The sequence below is a fragment of the Pipistrellus hanaki genome, assembly GCF_964339955.1.
Source record: "Pipistrellus hanaki genome assembly, chromosome: 5".
Classification (NCBI taxonomy): domain Eukaryota; kingdom Metazoa; phylum Chordata; class Mammalia; order Chiroptera; family Vespertilionidae; genus Pipistrellus; species Pipistrellus hanaki.
The window spans coordinates 80,820,555-80,840,402 of NC_140507.1; the positions used below are offsets into that span (position 1 = coordinate 80,820,555).

Here is a 19,848-nt window from a genome sequence, read left to right on the forward strand (position 1 = left end):
CTCTGCAAGGCCTGGTGGGGGGTACAGTGGTGCCTCGCATAACGAACGCATCGCACAGCGAACTTTGGACAGGTTTTTCATGAAACCATCGGCCAAAAAGCAGAAAATGGATGAAGATGTGCAAGATTCGGTAGACTCTACTTAGTCTGTCTTAAAATTAAAAAAATGTGTGTTTTTTTTTAAAAAAAATTATGTTTTTAGATGTATCTAAATAAAAATATGTCATCTTAGCATATTTTTTTTATGTCATCTTAGCATATTTTATGCTACAGAACGAATTATTTTTTTTTTAACATGTATTGTTATGGGAAAACGCGTTTCACATAACGAACTTTTCACATAACAAGCTTGCTCCTGGAACGAATTGAGTTCGTTGTGTGAGGCACCACTGTACCTGAGGCATGGAATTTGGAGTGTGCTGAGATGGGGGCCAGGGCCTGAGAGTGAGGGCACGTTTATAGTCAAAGAATTAAATGGAGCCTAAACCGGTTTGGCTCAGTAGTGGATAGAGCATCGGCCTGCGGACTGAAGGGTCCCAGGTTCGATTATTCAGGTCAAGGGCATGTACCTTGGTTGCGGGCACATCCCCAGTAGGGGGTGTGCAGGAGGCAGCTGATTGATGATTCTCTCTCATTGATGTTTCTAGCTCTCTATCCCTCTCCCTTCCTTTCTGTAAAAAATCAATTTTATATATATATATATATATATATATATATATATATATATATATATATATATTTTTTTTTTTTTTTTTAATTTTTTTTTTTAAGAATTAAATGGAGATGAGGTGATTGCTTGGTGGGGCTAGGGATCGTGCCGGAGGTCAGGAAGTAAGCAGTAACCCCCTTAAGTCTCCACACCTCCCAGCCCCCCTCACCTGGGACCCCACCGCTTGCTCCCTCACTGCCTCCAGGGACTGGGGTGTGGCCGGCTCTCTCCCCGGCCTCGGGACCCTAGGGCCTGGGCCAGGGTTGAATCCTCTCAGCATTGCCCAGCATGGGGCAAGCACAGGGAGGGGTGAGGACCAGAGGGTGGGCATCAGATGGGGATAGACGCCCCATCCCTGCTCACCCTCCCTTCCTCCCTCACACCAACAGCTGGCTGCCTGCTCCTGCCACATAGCTGCCCTGCGTCCCTCCCCCGAAGCCGGCAGAATTTTGTCTCCCACCCCCGTGCCCACTCTTGGGCTGCCGGGGCAGCCCCTACAGAAACCAGCAGCTCCGGGGGCCCCGGCCCCAGGGGAGATGGGAGGACGCAGGTGCAGGATGGGGTGGGGCAGGGGGCGGGCAGCCTCACCCCCAGCACACACAATGGGAGGGCCAGGCTCTGGCTTTAGACCCCAGACACTGGTCGCCACAGCACCCGGGATCCTCACAGGCTGCCCTGCTCCCAGAGGAACCTGGGGAGCCGGGCGGGGGAGAGGGGAGTCTGCTTCCCTCTCTAGGGGATCCGGGACACAGCGGCAGGATGGGCGGGCGGCCTTCAAGCCCCCTGGACAAGCGGCAGCAGCAGCACCTGAGGGGTGAGTGAGGCTGGAGAGGGGTGGGGATGGAGAGGAGGGATCAGATATGTAGGATGCCTATTAATGTGAATCCCAGATAAGCAATAAATAAACTTTTTTTTTTAGTATAAGTATGCCCCAAATTTTGCATAAGGGCATAGTTATGCTAAAAAATAATAATAATTCCTTATTTACCTGAAATTCAAATTTAACTGGGGTCATGTACATTTGGGGGGTAAATCTGGCAACCTGACTCAGGGCATGGGTTTGGGGTGTGGGGCACCGGCCAGGTGGGAGCTGCCCTGGGCCCAGCCGGGTCTTGGGGGATCATCTTCCAGGTGGGCGGGGATCAACAGATCCCTCTCTGTGACCCCGGGGGCTGAGTCACAGTTCCGATTTGAGACAAAGAAGGGTCAGTGCCCTTCATCCTCCACACACGTGGTTGAGTGCTCACTGTGTGCAGGGCACTGGGGATGCGATGGATTCATGATCTAGAGCAGGAAAGGCCAACTCGCCGTTATATATGGATCCCATAAGCTATTCTACAAGGTCAGGCCTTTTCTATAGCGGCTTAAGGCAAAGACTCATTACTCTCTCCTACAGAGGAGTACTGTGGCAGGCAGGCAGATGAAAGTTAGATAACCCAGCTTCTTCCATCTCATGGTTCCACCATGCGCGGCTTCTGTGTCTGAGGCTCCAGAAAGGCTGCCGAAGCTCCAGCCATTGGGTCCACATTCCAGGCAGCAAAGGTGGACTGGATGCTTTCCATACAGTCAAGCGAGTGCGTCTTAGGGAAACAGCTTGAGGAGCGTTAACACCTGGGTGGCCAGCTCTTAGATCAGGATACGGAATGCTTCCACCACTCCAGCGAGTCCCTCTGTTCCTGGGGGGGGCTTTGAAAAGATTTGGGGAAAATTCTCTAGGTAAGGGGCGTGAGAAAACTTTCAGGTGCAAGGGAACTGTTCATTATCCTGATCGTGGTGTCTGGGTGTGGACGTGTGGGAAAGACCATTCAATTCTATGCTTTGTTCAAGGTCGTTGTGCATCCGATATAAATTAAGCTGGAGTCAGACAGTAGGGGTAAGGGGGAGAGATCAACCAAAGGACTTGTATGCACGCATAGAAGCCTAATCTATGAACACAGACAACAGGGGGGTGGAGCATGAATGGGAGGTGGGGAGTAATGGGGGAACAAGGACACATATGTAATGTCTTAATCAATAAAGAAAAAAAAGGCAAAAAAAAAAAAAAAGAACAATTAATGTCTGATTGTAGTTTAGTGGGGAAAAAATGTTAAAAATACTCCATTACCGGCAGTGACTAATAAACATACAACAAATGTTTGCATATTGTACAATGCATATTTTTAAATATGAAAAAGAAATTAAGCTGGAGTGCCTTACTCGCTCCCGTCCCCCAAGGATGGAAACGGACAGTGATGATTAAGGGTGAAAGGAACTTGGAGTATGTCTCGCGGGGTAACTTCGGGGTTTGGGGTGACGGTAGAAGCCTACCAGCCTCTTCCATCCTGTCTTGCCTTCTTCCCCCCCCCCCCCCCCCCCCCCCCCCCCCCGTCGATGGCCGGATTCAGCCGCCCCCCTGTTCCCTTGTCCCTGCAGACCAGGTGGAGGCGCTGCTCAGGAGCTTCCTGCCTCAGTACCGCGCGCAGCTGGCGGCCTCGGTCCTGCAGCAGGTTTCCCGGGAGCTGGTGCCCCAGGAGCTGGCCGGATGCCAACTGCTGCCCAGTAAAGTGGGTGCCACACGTGAGGGTGGAGGGCTGCTGAGCAAACAGGAGGCCATTGGCTCAGCACAGCGGCGGCGGGGGGAGGGGGGGGGGTTCTCGCATCTTTGTCCTTGCTGGTGCCACAACCTAGGGTGGCTATAAACATTCACTAGCATATTCACTAGCATGTCCTGGGCTGGACGCTGGGGACACAGCAGAGACCGAGACATACCCCCCGTTCTGTTCTCTGGGGCTCACAGCCTGATTGGGGGAAATTAACATATCATGGCGCAGGGTAACTTCAGATAGGTGCTAGGAAATCAAGCGGAAGGGCACAGTTAGGGGTGGGGAGTCAAGGTGCAGGGGGACCCTTTGAGCTGAGATATAAAGGATGAGAAGAAGCCAGATCTGGAGCCCAGAATGGGAGGGGCATTGTAGGCGGAAGGCACAGCTAGGGCAAAAGCCCTGAAGTTGGAAAAGGCTTGCCTCGAGTGCCACACGCAAGGACACAGCACAACCACTGGATGCCCAAGTCTTTGCATGTGAGGTGGCCTCTGCCTCATGCACTTTCCATTCCTCCTTGTACTTCAGTTGCCACCTCTTCCAGGAAGCCTTCCTGGATTGCCATTGCCCCCACCTCAGTCGGGCACCTCCCCTGAGACCCCCATCCCAGCAAAGCCCCGGGTCACGCGTCAGTCTCCTCCATGGGTCTGCTCTGCAAGAGAGAAGCCTGCCCTCGTCTCCTCTCTCCCTCACACCCACCCCTCACACCCACATGGTCCCTGCATTTAGGAGGGGCGCAGGGATAATATGTGGATGGAGCAAAGGAGCCTGGAGCTGTCTGGTCCCAGCTCCACACGCCTGCAGAGCTGGCAATGGCACCCAGGTCTCCAGTGTGCCCTACACAACATGCTCAATCCTTACCGGCCCCAGAGATGGGTCTCTGACCAGCAAGGAAACCGAGGCACCGAAAGGCAAAGCGATCTGCCTGAGGTCATTCCACCGGCAAGAGGCAGAGGCATCGTTTGAACTCGGAGCTCGTATCCCTTCCTGACATTGGGTCCCCTGCCCCCAGAGGGCACTGAGTTTGCCCACCTCACTCAGGTGCCTCTTCGCCCAGTGGTGCCTGCCCGGGGGTGGGGGCTCCCTGATGCTGTGGACCCAGAGCACCCTCCCAACCAGCGCTCTCCCTGTGCCTCTTGGGGCCTCATGGGGCCTGAGTGTCACTCCCACCTGCACCCCACACCACCTGCTGGTTTCAGTCACTCGGCCAGAGCACAGCTGACATTAGGTTTCGAGCCGTGTGGAGGGGCTTCCCCTGGCTTCAGTTTGAACATTTTATATATTTATTTATTTACTTATTATTTTAATCCTCACCCAAGGATATTTTCCATTGATTTTTATTTTTTTTAAATATATTTTATTGATTTTTTACAGAGAAGAAGGGAGAGGGATAGAGAGCTAGAAACATCGATGAGAGAGGAACATCGATCAGCTGCCTCCTGCACACCCCCTACTGGGGATGTGCCCGCAACCAAGGTACATGCCCTTGACCAGAATGGAACCTGGGACCTCTCAGTCCGCAGGCCAACACTTTATCCACTGAGCCAAACCGGTTTCGGCTCCATTGATTTTTAGAGAGTGGAAGAGAGAGGGAAAGACAGAGAGAAACATCAATGTGAGAGAAACACATTAATTGGTTGCCTCTTGCGCATGCCCTGACTAGAGCCTGGGCCAAAAAGGAGCCTGCAGCCAAGGAACATGGCCTTGACTGGAATTGAACCCAGGACCCTTTGGTCTGCAGGCCAACGCTCTATCGGCTGAGCCAAACCGGCTAGGGCAGTATTTATTTTATATGCTTGTATTTTTTATATCACTAGAGGCCCGGTGCATGAAATTCGTGCCCTCAGGGAGGGTCCATTAGCCCAGCCTGCACCCTCTTCAATCTGGGAGCCCTCAGGGGGATGTCTGACTGACGGCTCCTGCCACTGCCGCTGTGCTCTGCCAGCCATGAGCTTGGCTTCTGGCTGAGCCGTGCTCCCCCTGTGGGAGTGCACTGATTACCAGGAAGCAGCTCCTTGTTGAGCATCTGCCCCCTGGTGGTCATGCACATCATAGTGACCAGTTGTTCAGCTGTTCAGTGGAGCATATTAGCTTTTTATTATATAGGATTTCTATGATAGCATTTTAACAATATTTTATGGAAATTTTTAGACCTGGGAAAAGGTATGGAGAATCATTAAAAACACCCAGAGATCCCACCACCCAAGCAAAGAATCAAAACATCACAATTGCAGTTAATTGATTCATCGAATATTTATTGAGCATGAACCACACACCAGACACTGCCCTGGGACACAGGGATGACACAAAACACATAATGCAGGTGTCAGGTCTAGGGAGAGTGACAAAGGAAGTGAAACAGAGGACGGAGAAAGTGTCCCCCTGAGGGCAGAGGTCCGCCTTTTCTCACACAGTTACACTGCCCCTGCCCCGTGACCCCCAACTCCACCGGCATTGCTTGGTTAAGGCTGTGTGACAATATACTGCCAACCAGTAGCTTAAAGCAACACACACTTATCTCACCGTGGCTGTGAGCTGGGAATCTAGAGGCAGCTTCTCTGAGCCCTTCCTTTCAGGGTCTCTCACAGACTTAGATCGAGGTATTGGCCAGGGCTGGGGTCTCCTCTGAGGCTCACGTGAGGGAGGGTCCTCCCCCAGATGAAGTGGCGATGGTAAGAATGCCTGTCTCAGGGCGGTGGAAGATACACTGAGTGGCCAGATTATTGTGATCTCCGAACGCATAATAATCTGGCCACTAAGTATATATGCTTATTAAAGGCCCCGGTGCATGGATTCGTGCATGGGTGAGGTCCGGCCAGCCTGGCCAGGGAGAGGGGACATGGGCAGTTGGCCAGCCTGCCTGCCGGTTGAACTCCTGGTCCAGGGAAAAATTTGCATATGAGCCTTTTATTAAATAAGATATACACTGATTGGCCAGATTATTATGCGTTCAGAGATCATGATAATCTGGCCACTCCGTGTATACAGTTCTTATTTGGAAGGCCACAGTAAGTGCTCGCTCTGAGTGCCTGGGCAGGAGCAGGAGTGGCCCTGTGGGAGCTGTCCGGACGGTCTGGACACCGGAACCCTGGCCAGTGCCCCTGGCCTCTGAGAGCCGCTCCTCCACAGAAGCTTCCCCGAGTCCGTGAGCACCGAGGGCCCCTGGCCCAGCTGCGGGGCCACCCGCCCCAGTGGCAGCCGACCTTCTGCGTCCTGCGTGGGAATGGCCACCTGGAGTGGTTCAGCCACAGGGAGGTGAGTGAGTGGCTCGTGTCCCTTCGGCCTCCAGGTTCTCCATCCTGCCCTCCCCAGAGTGGGTGTAGGGTCCGGCTACCAGCTTAGCCCCTCTCCTTTCTTCCGTCATCTGGCCCGAATCGAAGGCCCTGAGTCCCTGGCCTGGGCTGGGCCACCATCTCCTGTTGTGCAGGTGGCTGGACTGAGGCCCGGGACGGGGGGGGGGGCTTACTCATGGTGGCCAGCAGAGTCGAGGTTGAAGCCATGTCAGGCCTGCTTCCCGGCCGGGGAACTCCACCGGGCCCCCTGATGCCCTGGGATGCCATTTCCACCTCGTGAGATGGGTGATGATGTCGGACTCAGTGAGACAACCCCGCACCCACGGGCCCTGGCCCCGAGCACAGTGGGGGCAGCAGACCTTCTGCGGAGGAGGGGGAATGAGGGGGAACGAGGTGGAGGCAGAGAGGATTTCCCCAGCTAACCCCAAACCTTCCCCGGATCCTACACGGAGACGTGGGGGCCCCCGTTTAGACCTGTCCCAGAGCGGCTCTTTGGACGCTTTTCGTAGGAATTTGAAAATGGGGGCCGTCCTCTGGGCTCCACAGCGCTGACAGGGTACACGGTCCTGACTTCCCAGCGGGAATATCTCCGCCTGTTGGACACTCTCTGCCCAGACGCTTCAGGTAAGGCTCCTGGGGACCCCAAAAGCAGGTGTCTCCTCTTCAGTGCTTTTGTCCCGTCAGTGGGGCTGCCCTGAGCAATGCAGAGTGTCGAACGGAACCCTGGTCTCCACCCACTAGATGCCAGCAGCAGCCCCACCCCAAGTGCGACCACGAAATGTGTCTTTACTCCTCGCCACGTGTCCCGGGGGCGGCCTCCTTGCTGGAGAAGCAGCCCAGCTCCACAGAGAGAAAGACCCTTCTCACCAGTGAGAGAGGCCGGGCCCCGGACCGGAACCAAAACAGCCCAAACAAACATCTGTGGCGAGATGGGCACTGGTGTGGGGTGGGGGGGGTGTCCCACAAACTGGGTGCTGAGGGTATTGTTCAATCTAGTGTTTCCAGGAGCTTCTCCCTTCCTCACCCCTTCTTCCATTCTCTCTCCTCTTCCTCCCCACCTTTCTCTCTCTTTTTCTCTAATTTCCTCCCTCTTCCCCTCCCTCCCTTTCTCCTCCCATTGCCCTGCTCCTCTGCTCCCTCCACTGTCCTCTCTTTCTCACCCTCTCCCTCCTTACCTTCCTCTCTGCCTTCCTCCCAGGACACACTGTGCGGGAACAGGGGGAGGCACAGCATAGCTGGGCTGGATGCATCTGACGTGGGCTTGGCTTGTGTTATCTCTTTTTAAAATATATATATTTTATTGATTTTTTAGAGAGAGGGATAGAGAGTTAGAAACATCCATCAGCTGCCTCCTGCACACCTTCTACTGGGGATGTGCCTGCAACCAAGATACATGCCCTTGACCAGAACCAAATCTGGGACCCTTCAGTCCACAGGCCGATGCTCTATCCACTGAGCCAAACCGGTTAGGGCTTGCGTTATCTCATTGAACCTGCCCAGCAGGCAGTCCCATCACTAGTTACCTCATTCCACGGATGCATGCACTGAGGCCGAGGCCTGTCGTACGATTAGTACGGCTCAGAGCTAGAATTGCATCATTGACTTCACTGAGGAGCTATCTTGCCACCAAACAATGCAAATGCAGCAACAAGGACAGTCTATAGAAATGTTGGGGACGTTGCAAGCATTGGGATCCACCCACATGTCCCTTTGGTTCACCCTTTGCTACTTTGCTTCTGCCCAGTGACCAACCTCTCTCCCAGAAAAATGAGTGAATTTCACTGCAGTCTGTGTATACTGTTCTTGAGATCAGAACAAAACACTGAGGATTTTCACCCTAAGGGGTTTGGCTCAGTGGATAGAGCATCAGCCTGCAGACTCAAGAGTCACAGGTTCAATTCCAGTCAAGGACATGTGCCTTGGTTGTGGGCACATCCCCAGTAGGAGGTGTGCAGGAGGCAATTGATGGGTGTTTCTCTCTCATCGATGTTTCTGACTCTATCCCTCTCCCTTCCTCTCTGTAAAAAATCAATAAAATATATTTTTTTAAAAAAAACACTGAGGAATTTAGAAGGCCTCAAATAGATTGAACAGAATTAAATCCACCCATTGTGTCCTCCCAACCATTCTAGGTCATTAATAACAGGTTCGAACCCATTTTACAGGATCACAGAGATGAAAAGCTGTGCCCTATGCAGGGAAAATGGTTTGGCCAAGTTTGAACCTGGGCATGGCTGGCTCCAGACCCCCCTGCAAGCAGGGCTCAGCTCACATGCCAACCAGGATAGCTGTTGGCGGCTGCCCAGGCGCTGAGGAGGGTGCAGGGGCTGGGAGACAGTGCTGGGATGCATTGCTCAGGCCTGGACACATCCTGCCTGGAGAAATACGGACACTGCACGGGTTACGCATACTGAGCAGCTGCCCATGCGAGGGTCCCTAAGTATTTCATGGTCCCTCTCCTGGTGAAGGAGCGATCGATCGGAGAGCAAAGGAATGGATGCAGCTGTGGCCGCCTCTGTCTGCTTTCAGGAGACCACACGCAGGAGGAGCCCGACCCCCTCCTGGAAACGCCCGTGAGCTTCCCCCTGTTCCTGCAGCACCCCTTCCGGAGGCACCTCTGCCTCTCCGCGGCCACAGCGGAGGCGCAGCGCGCGTGGAGGCTGGCCCTGCAGGGCGGCATCCGGCTGCGCGGCACAGGTGGGCCCCCGGGGAGGTCAGGCAGGGATGGGGCCCCGGGTCTGGGGGTGGACGGTTCTGCCCCTGCTGGCTGTGGGACCCGCTCCCAGCCTCAGTTTATACAATGGGTTATGGGGGAGACAGACAGGGGAGGGCTGTGACGGGGACACTGCCTTGTGGGAGCTTGCCCTGGGGGGTCAGGGAGGGCTTCTAAGAGGAGGGGATGTGGAAGCTGGGGCCCAAAAAAAAGGTGAGATAAAGGGAACAGGACCAACACACACAGGGGCAGGCTGCTGGCTGAACGAATGCACCTAAACGGGGAGGCAGGGAGACCGGCCCCAGGGCAGCCTGGCCGTGGCTGCCCGCAGGGGGTGCCTGTCCTACACTGTGTAGGGGCTCCTGGGGGGCTGGCGAGGTCCTGGGGAGCGTTTTCCCTGCGGAGGTGGGTGAGACCTGGATGTCGGGGACCGGGCAGGGAGGACGAGGGCTTCCTTCCTCTTGGGGAGCGGAGGAGGGGTGCGCGAGCACTGAGGAGCCTCCCCACTCCCAGTCCTACAGCGAAGCCAGGCCCCCGCCGCCCACGCCTTCCTGGAGGCCGTGCGGCTCTACCGGCAGCACCGAGGCCACTTCGGCCACGACGACCTGACGCTGGGCTCGGACGCGGAGGTCAGTGCCCCATCCGGACCCTGGAGCCCTCTCGGCCCTCAGCGGAGCCCACGGCCCCTCCTCTCCCGCAGGTGCTGACCGCGGTGCTGATGCGGGACCTGCTGCCGGCGCTGCGGGCCCAGACCCAGCCGGGTCTGCGCGGGGCCGGCCGAGCCAGGGCCTGGGCTTGGACCGAGGTGCGCGCGGGGGCGCGGAGGTGCCGCGGGACACGGGGTGGAGGGACCCGGCGGAGGAAGTGGGAGCCGGGCACCCAGCCTCGCCTCCTCTGACTGTCGCCTACACGCTCCCTCTCTCTCGCGTGTCTGTCTCTGTCCGCCCCTCCATCCTGCGCTCCGGCCCGTGGGGATCCCCCGGGCTGATCCCTGCAGCTCCTGGATGCGGTTCACGCCGCTGTCCTGGCCGGGGCCTCTGCCGGGCTCCGCGCCTTCCAGCCCGAGAAAGACGAGCTGCTCGCGGCCCTGGAGAGGACCATCCGCCCTGACGTGGACCAGATGATGAGGCTGCGGGGCCGCGTGGCGGGGAAGCTGCGGAGTGAGCCTGGGGCCAGGAGGGGCGGGGCCTGGAGGAGGGGGCGGAGCCTGGCGAGGCGGGGCGGGGCGGGAGCCTGGGGACGGGGTGGGGCCTGGGGACGGGGTGGGGCCTGGAGGGGCGGGGAGGGGCCTGGCGGGGCGGGGCGGGAACCTGAGAGAAAGAAGGGGACCGAGGTGGGCGTAAGGGGCGGGGCCGAAAGTCCGGGAACTGCAGACGCGGCAGGGGCGGGGCTGGAGAACAAAAGGGCGTGGCGTGGCGTGGCGTGGCGTGACAGGCGGGAGAGTGGGCGTGGCCCTGGGCTGTGACTGGGCGGGGCAGGACCTAGGAGGGGGCGGGGCCGTGGAAAGGGGTCTGGCCAGCGATGGAGCGGGAGAGGCGGCTCTGGAGAGGACGGGAGGCCCTGGTGGAGGCGCGTCTGGCCGGGTTGTTCAGACGGCGGAAGGCGCCCCCACTCGGCTCCGTTAGAAAGCGGACCGGGATGGCACCCGGACTCTGCCTTCCCGGGGTGCGCTTCTGAGCCGCCCCGCCGCATTCGAAGCCTCCGAAACTCCAGTAAAATGGGCGGAGCGGGTGCTCAGCGTCTGCGTCCCGCCCAGCCCACCCTGCGGAGCCTAGGGTCTCCCACGACCCCACTAGCGGAGCCCCTGGCGAAGGAGACCCAGGCCGTGCTTTCCACCCTCAGCCGCAGTCCAGGGCCCGCTGGAGTCCTGCCTGCGCGGGAAGGTGGACGCGCAGCTGCCCCGGGTCTCGCAGACTCTGCTCAGCATCGTGGAAGCGGCGCTGGCGGCGGTGCAGACCCTCCTAGCCCAGGGCATGGACCGCCTGTGCCGCCACCTGCGTGCCAATCCCTCCGGCGCGCGGCTGCGGAGAGAGGTGAGCTCCGGCGGATAGAAGAGCTGCAGGAACCTTGCATCATTCTTGTTTGACACCTTTTCTTCTTAAAAACTTCGAAACACCTTTTTTTTCTAGGCTGTTTGTTTGTTTTACTTATAATGGACAACGATGCTATGGTTATCAGGACACTTTAAAATGTAGGGAAAAGGAGTAAGATGTTGAGAGTAGCACTTAATAATATCAGTTTGGAGTCACCTTCCCCACAAACTCTCCCTCCTGCCATGCCACTGTTTAGCCAGAGCCCATCCTGTCCCCAGAGAATTCTGCTCCACGCAGGTCAGCTCAGTTCTTTTGGTGTTAAATGAGCACCTATTATGCACCTTTAACTCATTACACATCCGCTGCCTAATCACCTCCGTGAGGAACTGTCCCTGGCCCCTCTCTGCATCTGCAGCTGCCTGAGCTCCCCTCAGCATGAGGGCATTTACACACCATTGTGGTTGACTGTCTCCAGTCTATCTCCCCGACTTTCCTTGAGCTCCCTGAGGTGTTGGGTTACTCCACTCATGCGGGCCTGAGGCTCAGCCCCGAGAGACCATCAGATGGTGGGCAAAGGTCCCACTAGGACCGAGTGTGCCCATTTCCCCTCAGTCCTGCCAGCACCGCGTATCACCATTTCTCCAGGCTTTACCATTTTATATCCATACCTCACTGTTACTTTTTAAAAATATATACTTTTTTTAAATTTATTTCAGAGAGGAAGTGGGAGAGAGAGAGAGAGGGACATCAATGATGAGAGAGAATCATGGATCGGCTGCCTCTTGCACACTCCCTACTGAGGACCGAGCCCACAACCCAGGCGTGTGCCCTTGACTGGAATCGAACCTGGGAGACCCTTCAGTCCCCAGGCCGACGCTCTATCCACTGAGCCACACCAGCTAGGGCTTCACTGTTACTTTTCTTGCGCATTTTTGTGGTGATAGCCAAGGTAAGATGCGTTCCCACTTGTGCTTTTCCTTCGATGCACCGGCTCTGAGTCTGTTGGTCCTGCCTTTCCATCGGCTGATGGTGTTTCTCACTGACTGCCGTTGGAGTGCAGGTTTACTCGTTTGGCGAGATGCCGTGGGATCCGGAGCTGATGCAGACTTGCTTCCGCGAGGCCGAGCGGAGCCGGGGCCGCCTGGAGCAGCTGGTGGTACCGTTTGGCTTCCTGGGAGCACGAAGCCTGGTGTTTGGGGCCCAGGATCTCGCACAACAGGTGAGGCAAAGGCAACTGCCTTTACTCCGCCGTGTGCTGGGGAGAGCGGGATGGCCAAGACAGACCTGGCCTCACTCTCTGGGTTCCCAGTGTCATGCAGACATGAGCCATGACCAGGCAGTGAGCACGTGATGGGCAGGGCTGTGATGTAGATGCACACGGTGCTATGCGAGCCTCAAGGATGTGCTTGATCAGTCTCGGGGTTGGGAGGACTTCCGGGGGGGGGACTTCCAAGCTGGGGCAGCAGTGGGAGAAATGGAGGTGGGGCATGTCCTGGGCAGAGGGATCAGTAAGTGTTGGGAAGTGAGAAAGCTTGTCTGCCTTTGGGGAAATTAAACAATTTGGAGACACTGGGTTGTAGGTTTCAAGGGAGGGCAGAAGGGTGGGAGACGTGCCAGGGAGGCGGGTGGTCAGACGGGTCAGGGCCCTCTGTATGGGGCCAAGAGGCTGGGCTCTGTCCCAAGGGCAATGGGGATCACGGCAGGGAAGGTTTGAGCACATGTAAAGTGAAGAAGCCACGCCTGCCTTGGGAAGCACGGGCTGCCTGTGTGTGTGTGTGGGGGGGGGGGGGGGCAGGCGTGGCAAAGGCCTCCCCTAGTTGAGTGCTATTGGTGAGAGAAGCAGGGGTGTTTTGAAGGCCAGGGCATGGGACCTGCCAATGGACACGGGAAGGGAAGGAGACGGGGAGTGAGAAGACCGCGTGGTGCCCCGCACAGTTGTTCAAGTTGCATACTTCCCAGGAGCACTCGGCCCTGGAGGCCAGACTCCAGCCGGCTCTCTGCTCCCCAGGCTGGGTGCCCCGGCACCATTCTCCAGTGGGGAGGCTGCTTTCTACCAGTTTGGACATAGGACCCCACTGATTGGGTGGTCCCTGGCTCCCTGGCTCCTGAGAGGAGGTGCTACTTAAAAAAAAAAAAAATTGTTTTTTGCCAAAACCGGTTTGGCTCAGTGGATAGAGCGTCAGCCTGCCAACTGAAGGGTCCTGGGTTCGATTCCGGTCAAGGGCATGTACCTTGGTTGCGGGCACATCCCAGGAAGGGGGCGTGCAAGAGGCAGCTGATCGATGTCTCTCTCTCATCGATGTTTCTAACTCTCTATCTCTCTCCCTTCCTCTCTGTAAAAAATCAATAAAATGTATATTTTTTAAAAATTGTTTTTATTGACTTTAGAGAGAAGACAGGAGAGGGAGAGAGAGATAGAAAAATCAGTGATGAGAGAATCATTGACCGATGCCTCCTGCATGTCCCCTATTGGGGATGGAGCCCAGGCATGTGCCCTGACTGGGAGTTGAACCGTGACCTCCTGGTTCATAGGTCGACACTCAACCACTGAGCCACACTGGCCAGGCAAGAGGTGTTGTTTCTTGAGACAAGGAGGAGGCTGAGGGAAGTGGCTGGTAGGGTTGCAGGGATGGACTGGATGCTGAGAAGGTGTCGTTGGGCAGGAACGAGGCTGATGAGGCCCGAGAGTCATCCCAGCTCCTCCCTCCACAGCTCATGGCCGACGCCGTGGCCACCTTCCTGCAGCTGGCCGACCAGTGTCTGACCAGCGCCCTGGACTGCCACCAGGCTGCCCAGCAGCTGGAGAAAGTCCGGGGGCGCGTGCTGAAGGTGAGGCTGGCGGGGAGGGCACGGACGTGGGCCTGGGGCCCCATGGCCGCTGGACCGGCCACCGTGTGTGTCTTGCAGAAGTTCTGGTCCGACAGCGGCTCGGCCCTGAGGAGGTTCGTCCGCGGGTGGCAGCTCTGCGTCTTCCTGCCCTTCGTGAGGAGCCAGCTGGAGCCGCGCTGCAGAGCGGTGAGCGCAGGGGGACGTGCAGGCAGGGCCTCGAGGGCCACCAAGCCTCTGTGCCTCTCCGCACAGTGCTCGCTCCCACACAGAGCCTGTGACAGTCCGAGACTCCTGTTCCCTGAGCTCTGGGCGCCCACACATGCCCTCTGCTCCTCCCGTGACGGTGCTCGATGCCTGGCACTTGAGAGCTGGGTGGGGGCACAGGTGACGCGGGTTTCGGAGGAGGGGGAGCAGAGGAGGAGTGTGTGTTGGGGAGGGGGGTGCTGTGGTCATGGAGGCCTCCCTGAGAAGGTGACCCGGAGAGGCAGGGAGCTGACGGAGTGAGCTGTGTCCAGGGAAGGGCACTCCAGGTAGAGGGCACAGCGTGGGCTGGCCTGGGCAGGCCTGGGCTGACGTGCTGAGGGAACAGTGAGGCGGTGGGAAAGAGATGAGGGGAGAGGTCCCAGGGGCCTGGCCACACAGGGCTTGTGGGCACCAGGCCAGGGTTGGTCCCAGGTGCCAACAGGCTCCTCTAGAGGAGGTGGCTGTGGTGGGGGCGGGGGGTTTTCTAGAAGAGACATCGGTGCTATTCCTGTTGAGGTGGGATGTGCTCATTGCATCCATCTGCATGGCAACCCGAGGGCGTGCAGGTCATGGAGACCATTTTAAAGGCGAGGAAAATGAGGGTCAGGGCCACCCAGGTACCTAGACCTGGGTCACAGCGGGAGCTGGCACCTGCCAAGGGCCCACCCCTCCAGCCCAGGCCCTCACCCCCCTCCGTTCCAGGAGCTGCGCGAGTTCGAAGGAGATGTTCTTGCTGTGGGCAGCCCTGCCCTGACCATCGAGGGCGTCTACGAGGATGTCATACGGGGGGCCCTGCTGCAGAGGATCGATGGAGGTGAGCCTCCCCCTGTGGCTCGGGGGAGCTTGGGGACCCCTGGCCGCGGATGCTGAGCCCTGTGGCCTCACTTCCGGTGAACACCAGCCTTCTGACTGCGTGTCCGGCCCGGGGCAGAGGTGGACAAGCCGGGAGGGGCAGGACAGCAGCGTCCTGAGTGAGGACACTGGAACAAGGCTCTCGGGGGTCTGTAGGTCTTCTCAGAATGAGGGGAAGGAGGCAAAATTAAAAGCCTGCAGCTGGACATTCACATTTAGTCATCAGCAGTCATCGCCTGTGTTTATCGCTGGCTGGCAGTGAGCCCCCAAGGGTGCTTGGCCTCGGGCTAGGCCTCCCAGGGTCTCCTGTCTGGGAAAAGGCTCCGGAACTGTCTCTTCTCCCTCCTGCCCTGTCTGCTCACTCAGGACCCAATGTCTGCGACCGCTGAGACGTGTGCAGTAATTCAGGGCTGAGCAGCATGGAATTGCGACTCTGTGCATGTCACGGCATCCACGTGGCCCTCAGGAGGGGAGCAGCAGGAGGGGAGGCTGGAGGCTGCCAAGGCAGACATGCAGGGGCTTGAGTGACAGGCAACCGGAGTCCTGGAGGGTGTGTGAGCAGAGGATGACAGTGGCCAGATGGAAAATGAGGGAGGAGGCCCAGGGCATGGCCTGGGAACAAATGATGGGCCCAAGCAGGGGCAGCTGCCAAGAGGACAGAGTCCAGTGATGAGGATGAGGCGGGGGCAGAGATGCCAGCATTGCCGGCTTGGGGGTCACCGAGGACACAGGAGAGCCCGCCTCCTGAGAATGGAGCGTAAGGAACGGGGAGGCATCCCGGAGAACCTGTGCTTGAAGGACAGAAAGAGGAAGCAGGGACAGGCCGTTTGATAGGGGACAGCAGTGTTTGGGGAGCCAGGAAGTAAGGGTGGGGATGTGGGCTCCATCTGTGGGTAGTTGACTAGGGGACACTTTAAATGAAAAAAAAAAAAAAAAAAAAAAAAAAAAAGCTATTCTATGATTGGGGAAAAAAATCCCAAAACAGGTAACACCTCCCTTCCCAGAGGTTCTCCATGTCCTTGAGGGGTTTCATCCGAAATGGATTTGTGACATTTGCTTGGAGTACAGCGTTTTGAGGTGGATCTGGAAGCATCTGGCTCAGTGAAGATGTCGGGGATCAGCTAGCAATGTCTGTCTTGGGCACAGGCATGGAGAGTGGAGGCTCAAATAAGCCATTTGTTTGAAGTTCTCGGTCGAGCCCTCTCCTCCATCCTTTGCCCTTTTGTGGCTCCTTTGGGAGAACGATGGAGGCTCTCCGATGCCCGGGCTTCCCCAGGTGGGTCCAGGGAGTTATCTGTTGTTTCAGAACTGAAAAAGGCCCTCGGTGCCAGCGACGTGTCCTGCACTCGGGATGGCTGCTCGGAGGCCGCATGGGACCAGGCGGGAGCAGGTGAGGCCCTCACGGGTTCTTGGGCCACGCCAGTGAATTGATGGGGGGTAAGGGGGTCTTTTCAGGGTGTATGGGATCATGGACAGTGTAGGTCCCTGATGGGACAGCGTCCACCTGTCTCCTGGTGTGGCTGGTCTGGCCAAGCTCGCGGTGAACAAGAGCAGGGGGGAGACACGGAGTGTGTTGGAGTCGCAGAGGGACCCTCTTAGCCCAGGCTCTGCAGTGAATCCGTGTCCCATGTCATCTGGCCAAAACTCGGTGGGGCCTTCCCAGCAGCTACGAGTTCCCAGCACTGAAAGGAGAGGTTGTGGAGGTGGGAGCTGGGTTCACCCTGAGCAAGGGCCCTGGGAGGGGGAGCAGGGATCTGAGAGTGGCTCACAGCTCCTTGGGAACTGCTGTTGTGAGAGCTCTGGACCCAGCTACCTGCATCCATGTTCTTCACCCATGGGAACTGTGAGATCATAGATGTGTGTTGTTTTCAGCTGCGAATTTTAGGGACCATTTGTTATGCAGCTATTGCTAACTAACACGGGTCTAGGGCAGTATCCCTTAGCCCTGTGGTGGGCAAATTGCGGCTCTCAAGCCACATGAGGCCCTTTGGTTCCTTGAGTGTGGCTCTTCCACAAAATACCACGGCCTGGGCGAGTCTATTTTGAAGAAGTGGCGTTAGAAGAAGTTTAAGTTTAAATTTTTTGGCTCTCCAAAGAAATTTCAATCGTGTGCTGTTAATATTTGGCTCTGTTGACGAATGAGTTTGCCGGCCACTGCCTTAGCCGGTCGCTGCAGATAAACTGATGGATAGCCACACACATTGGGATGCACAGAAGATTAAACAAAGACTTCTTACCAAGACTTCAGACTATTTTGTGATCTGCAATTGGCAATGAGAGTTTGTAGGGAAGCTCCTTAATCTGTTTAACCAGGATCTAAGTGATGATGGGTTTTGCTTCTAAGTCTTTCCCTCACACAGGTAACACCACAGGGGATGGCCTCCTGTGTACTTTTCAGGCGAGTGCAGGTGTTTGTAGGAAAATCCCTCGATGTGGCACCTCCTGGTTCAGAGCATGTGTGCCTGTCATTCCAGTAGTGGTCTTCCACGCTCTGTCCCTCAGGGTGATCCCATCTGGTCGCTGCCGCTCACCTGTGTGCAGGTGGCCCCACACCCCACAGGCTGTCAGCTGACGTGAAATTTCTCAGACCTTCTGGGTGGAAAATGGTGCCTTGGCTTTTCATTTGAATGGACACCTCTTCTTAGAGATGAAAATAAACCTCTTTTCATGCGTTTTAGAACAGTTTGTAGCTCTCCTGTGGGGCTCTGTTCCTCTCCTAGGCTCACTTAGGTTCAAGGTGCTTACAAATTAAATTTTTATTGCTAATATCCCATTTACTATGAGCATTTATTATGTGCCAGGCATTTGATGTGTCCAATTTTTTTTTTTGGCATCCTTGTGATACGTTCCATTTTACAGATGAGGAAACTGAGGCTCAGAGAGGGGCTTGTCCCAAGCAGCCAGGCTCCTGCACTGAGGTCCAGCCGCTCTGCCCGCTGCTGCCTCCAAGGATGTTCCGGAACTGAATCTGCCTGCAGCCACCTTCATGACCAGCAGATGAGTGTCTACTGATGGAATTTCTGAGTCAGATGAGCCATTTCAAGGCTTTCACAACCAACTCCACTCCACCTCACTCCTTTCCTGAAGGGCTGTGCCTTGTCACATCTCCACTAGCAGAATTTGTGCATATTCTCCATATCCTTTCCAAATATTAGGAATTTTCATAAAATAAAAAAAAAGTCAACTTGATGGGCACACACACTTCATTTTTTTAATTTTGAATTTGTTTGATGACTAAAATGAATCTAAAAATGTTTATTGACCCTAGCCGGTTTGGCTTAGTAGATAGAGCATCAGCCTGTGGACGGAAGGGTCTGGGGTTCAATTGCGGTCAAGGGCACAGGCCTGGACTGCAGGCTCAATCCCCAGTAGGGGGCATGCAGGAGGCAGCTGATCAATGATTCTCTCTCATCATTGACGTTTCTATCTCTCTATCCCTCTCCCTTCCTCTCTACAATCAACAAAAATATATATTTAAGAAAAAATAAAAATGTTTATTGGCCATTTATATGTTTGTGGGTTATCATTGAATTGTCTGTTCGTGGATTTTCTGGTATTGATCCCTGGTAACTCTGTATATAGTAATGGTATTAACACTTTGTATCCAGATTACAGATATTTTTTTCTCAGCTTGCTGTGGGCCTTTTGGGTTTGCTTACACAGCTCCCAAATTTAACTCGGTAACAAGTTTCTCAGCGGAGAGAACGTATGGGGACTGCGCTCTGCTTGCCAGAAAAGTCATCTGTGGACTCGAGTTGGCAGCTTCCCCAGGTCACAAGCCTTTCAGCTGCTTCCGGAGCAGGTTCCTGCGGGACTTCCCCAATGTTCTTCTCCTTTCAGCTCTCAGCGGGGACCGACACCCCCCAGAGATGGTTTCCTCCCATCCTGTCCTGGAGATTTGAGCCTTCCCCGAGAGAATAAGGTTTCCCTCGCGCTTCCGGATTGCCCCCCTCCACCACCATCTTCTGAGATACGTTTGTGCACCACAGCCCCGTCCAGCTGGCTTCTCTTTACACAGGATGTCCACAGTTATTCTGGGGCAATTGCAACAACAAGAATCTGTCATCCTGCCCACTCTGAGAAAACCTCTGCTTGCCCTGGGGTCTAACTCCTTCCGGTCTTTTCTCTTTTCTCAGAGTGTCAGAACCGGAGACACTTGTCACCCTGTTTTTCTTGCTTAATATGCAAGATCTTTTGTCGCCAGGCCCCTTTTCCTCCGCTCAGAGTCAAATCACGGAACCAGAAAAGCCTGGGCTGCATTTCTAAAACATTCAGCCCCAGCCCTAGCTGGTTTGGCTTGGTGGATGAAGCGTTGGCCTGCAGACTGAAGGGTCCAAGGTTCAATTCCGGTCAGGGGCACATGACCAGATTGTGGGCTCGATCTCCAGTAGGGGGCATGCAGGAGGCAGCTGAGCAATGATTTTCATCATTTCTATCTCTCTCTCCCTCTCCCTTCCTCTCTGAAATCAATAAAACATTTTAAAAAATAAAAAAATAAAAATAAAATATTCAGCCCCAAACTTAACCTATGCAGACAATTGAAAAAATATCAGGAAACAGAGGATAACAGAGGAGAATCCAAGATGGCTGCACAGGTA

At 55.7% G+C, this 19,848-nt stretch overlaps 1 protein-coding gene across 10 annotated transcripts; it reads left to right on the top strand.

Moving 5' to 3' along the window:
* The first annotated feature begins 1,356 nt into the window (after window positions 1–1,356).
* On the top strand, window positions 1,357–19,353 carry NIBAN3 (niban apoptosis regulator 3). 10 transcript variants are annotated; one of them, XM_084885907.1, is made up of 15 exons: window positions 1,357–1,522; window positions 3,121–3,251; window positions 6,417–6,542; window positions 7,090–7,204; window positions 9,110–9,277; window positions 9,807–9,922; window positions 9,994–10,098; window positions 10,291–10,453; window positions 11,136–11,326; window positions 12,387–12,545; window positions 14,039–14,155; window positions 14,234–14,341; window positions 15,101–15,212; window positions 16,557–16,640; window positions 18,110–19,353. In XM_084885907.1, exons 1-15 carry the CDS (start codon window positions 1,468–1,470, stop codon window positions 18,214–18,216), a joined length of 1,857 nt encoding a protein of 618 aa, XP_084742033.1. In that variant the 5' UTR covers window positions 1,357–1,467; the 3' UTR covers window positions 18,217–19,353. The 10 variants fall into 10 exon arrangements, 6 of the variants coding, with proteins under 6 accessions (XP_084742033.1, XP_084742031.1, XP_084742030.1 ...); XM_084885905.1 differs by lacking the exon at window positions 1,357–1,522 and adding an exon at window positions 2,249–2,424; XM_084885904.1 differs by lacking the exon at window positions 1,357–1,522 and adding an exon at window positions 2,249–2,424 and having other exon boundaries at window positions 14,039–14,341.
* The last annotated feature ends 495 nt before the right edge of the window (window positions 19,354–19,848 follow it).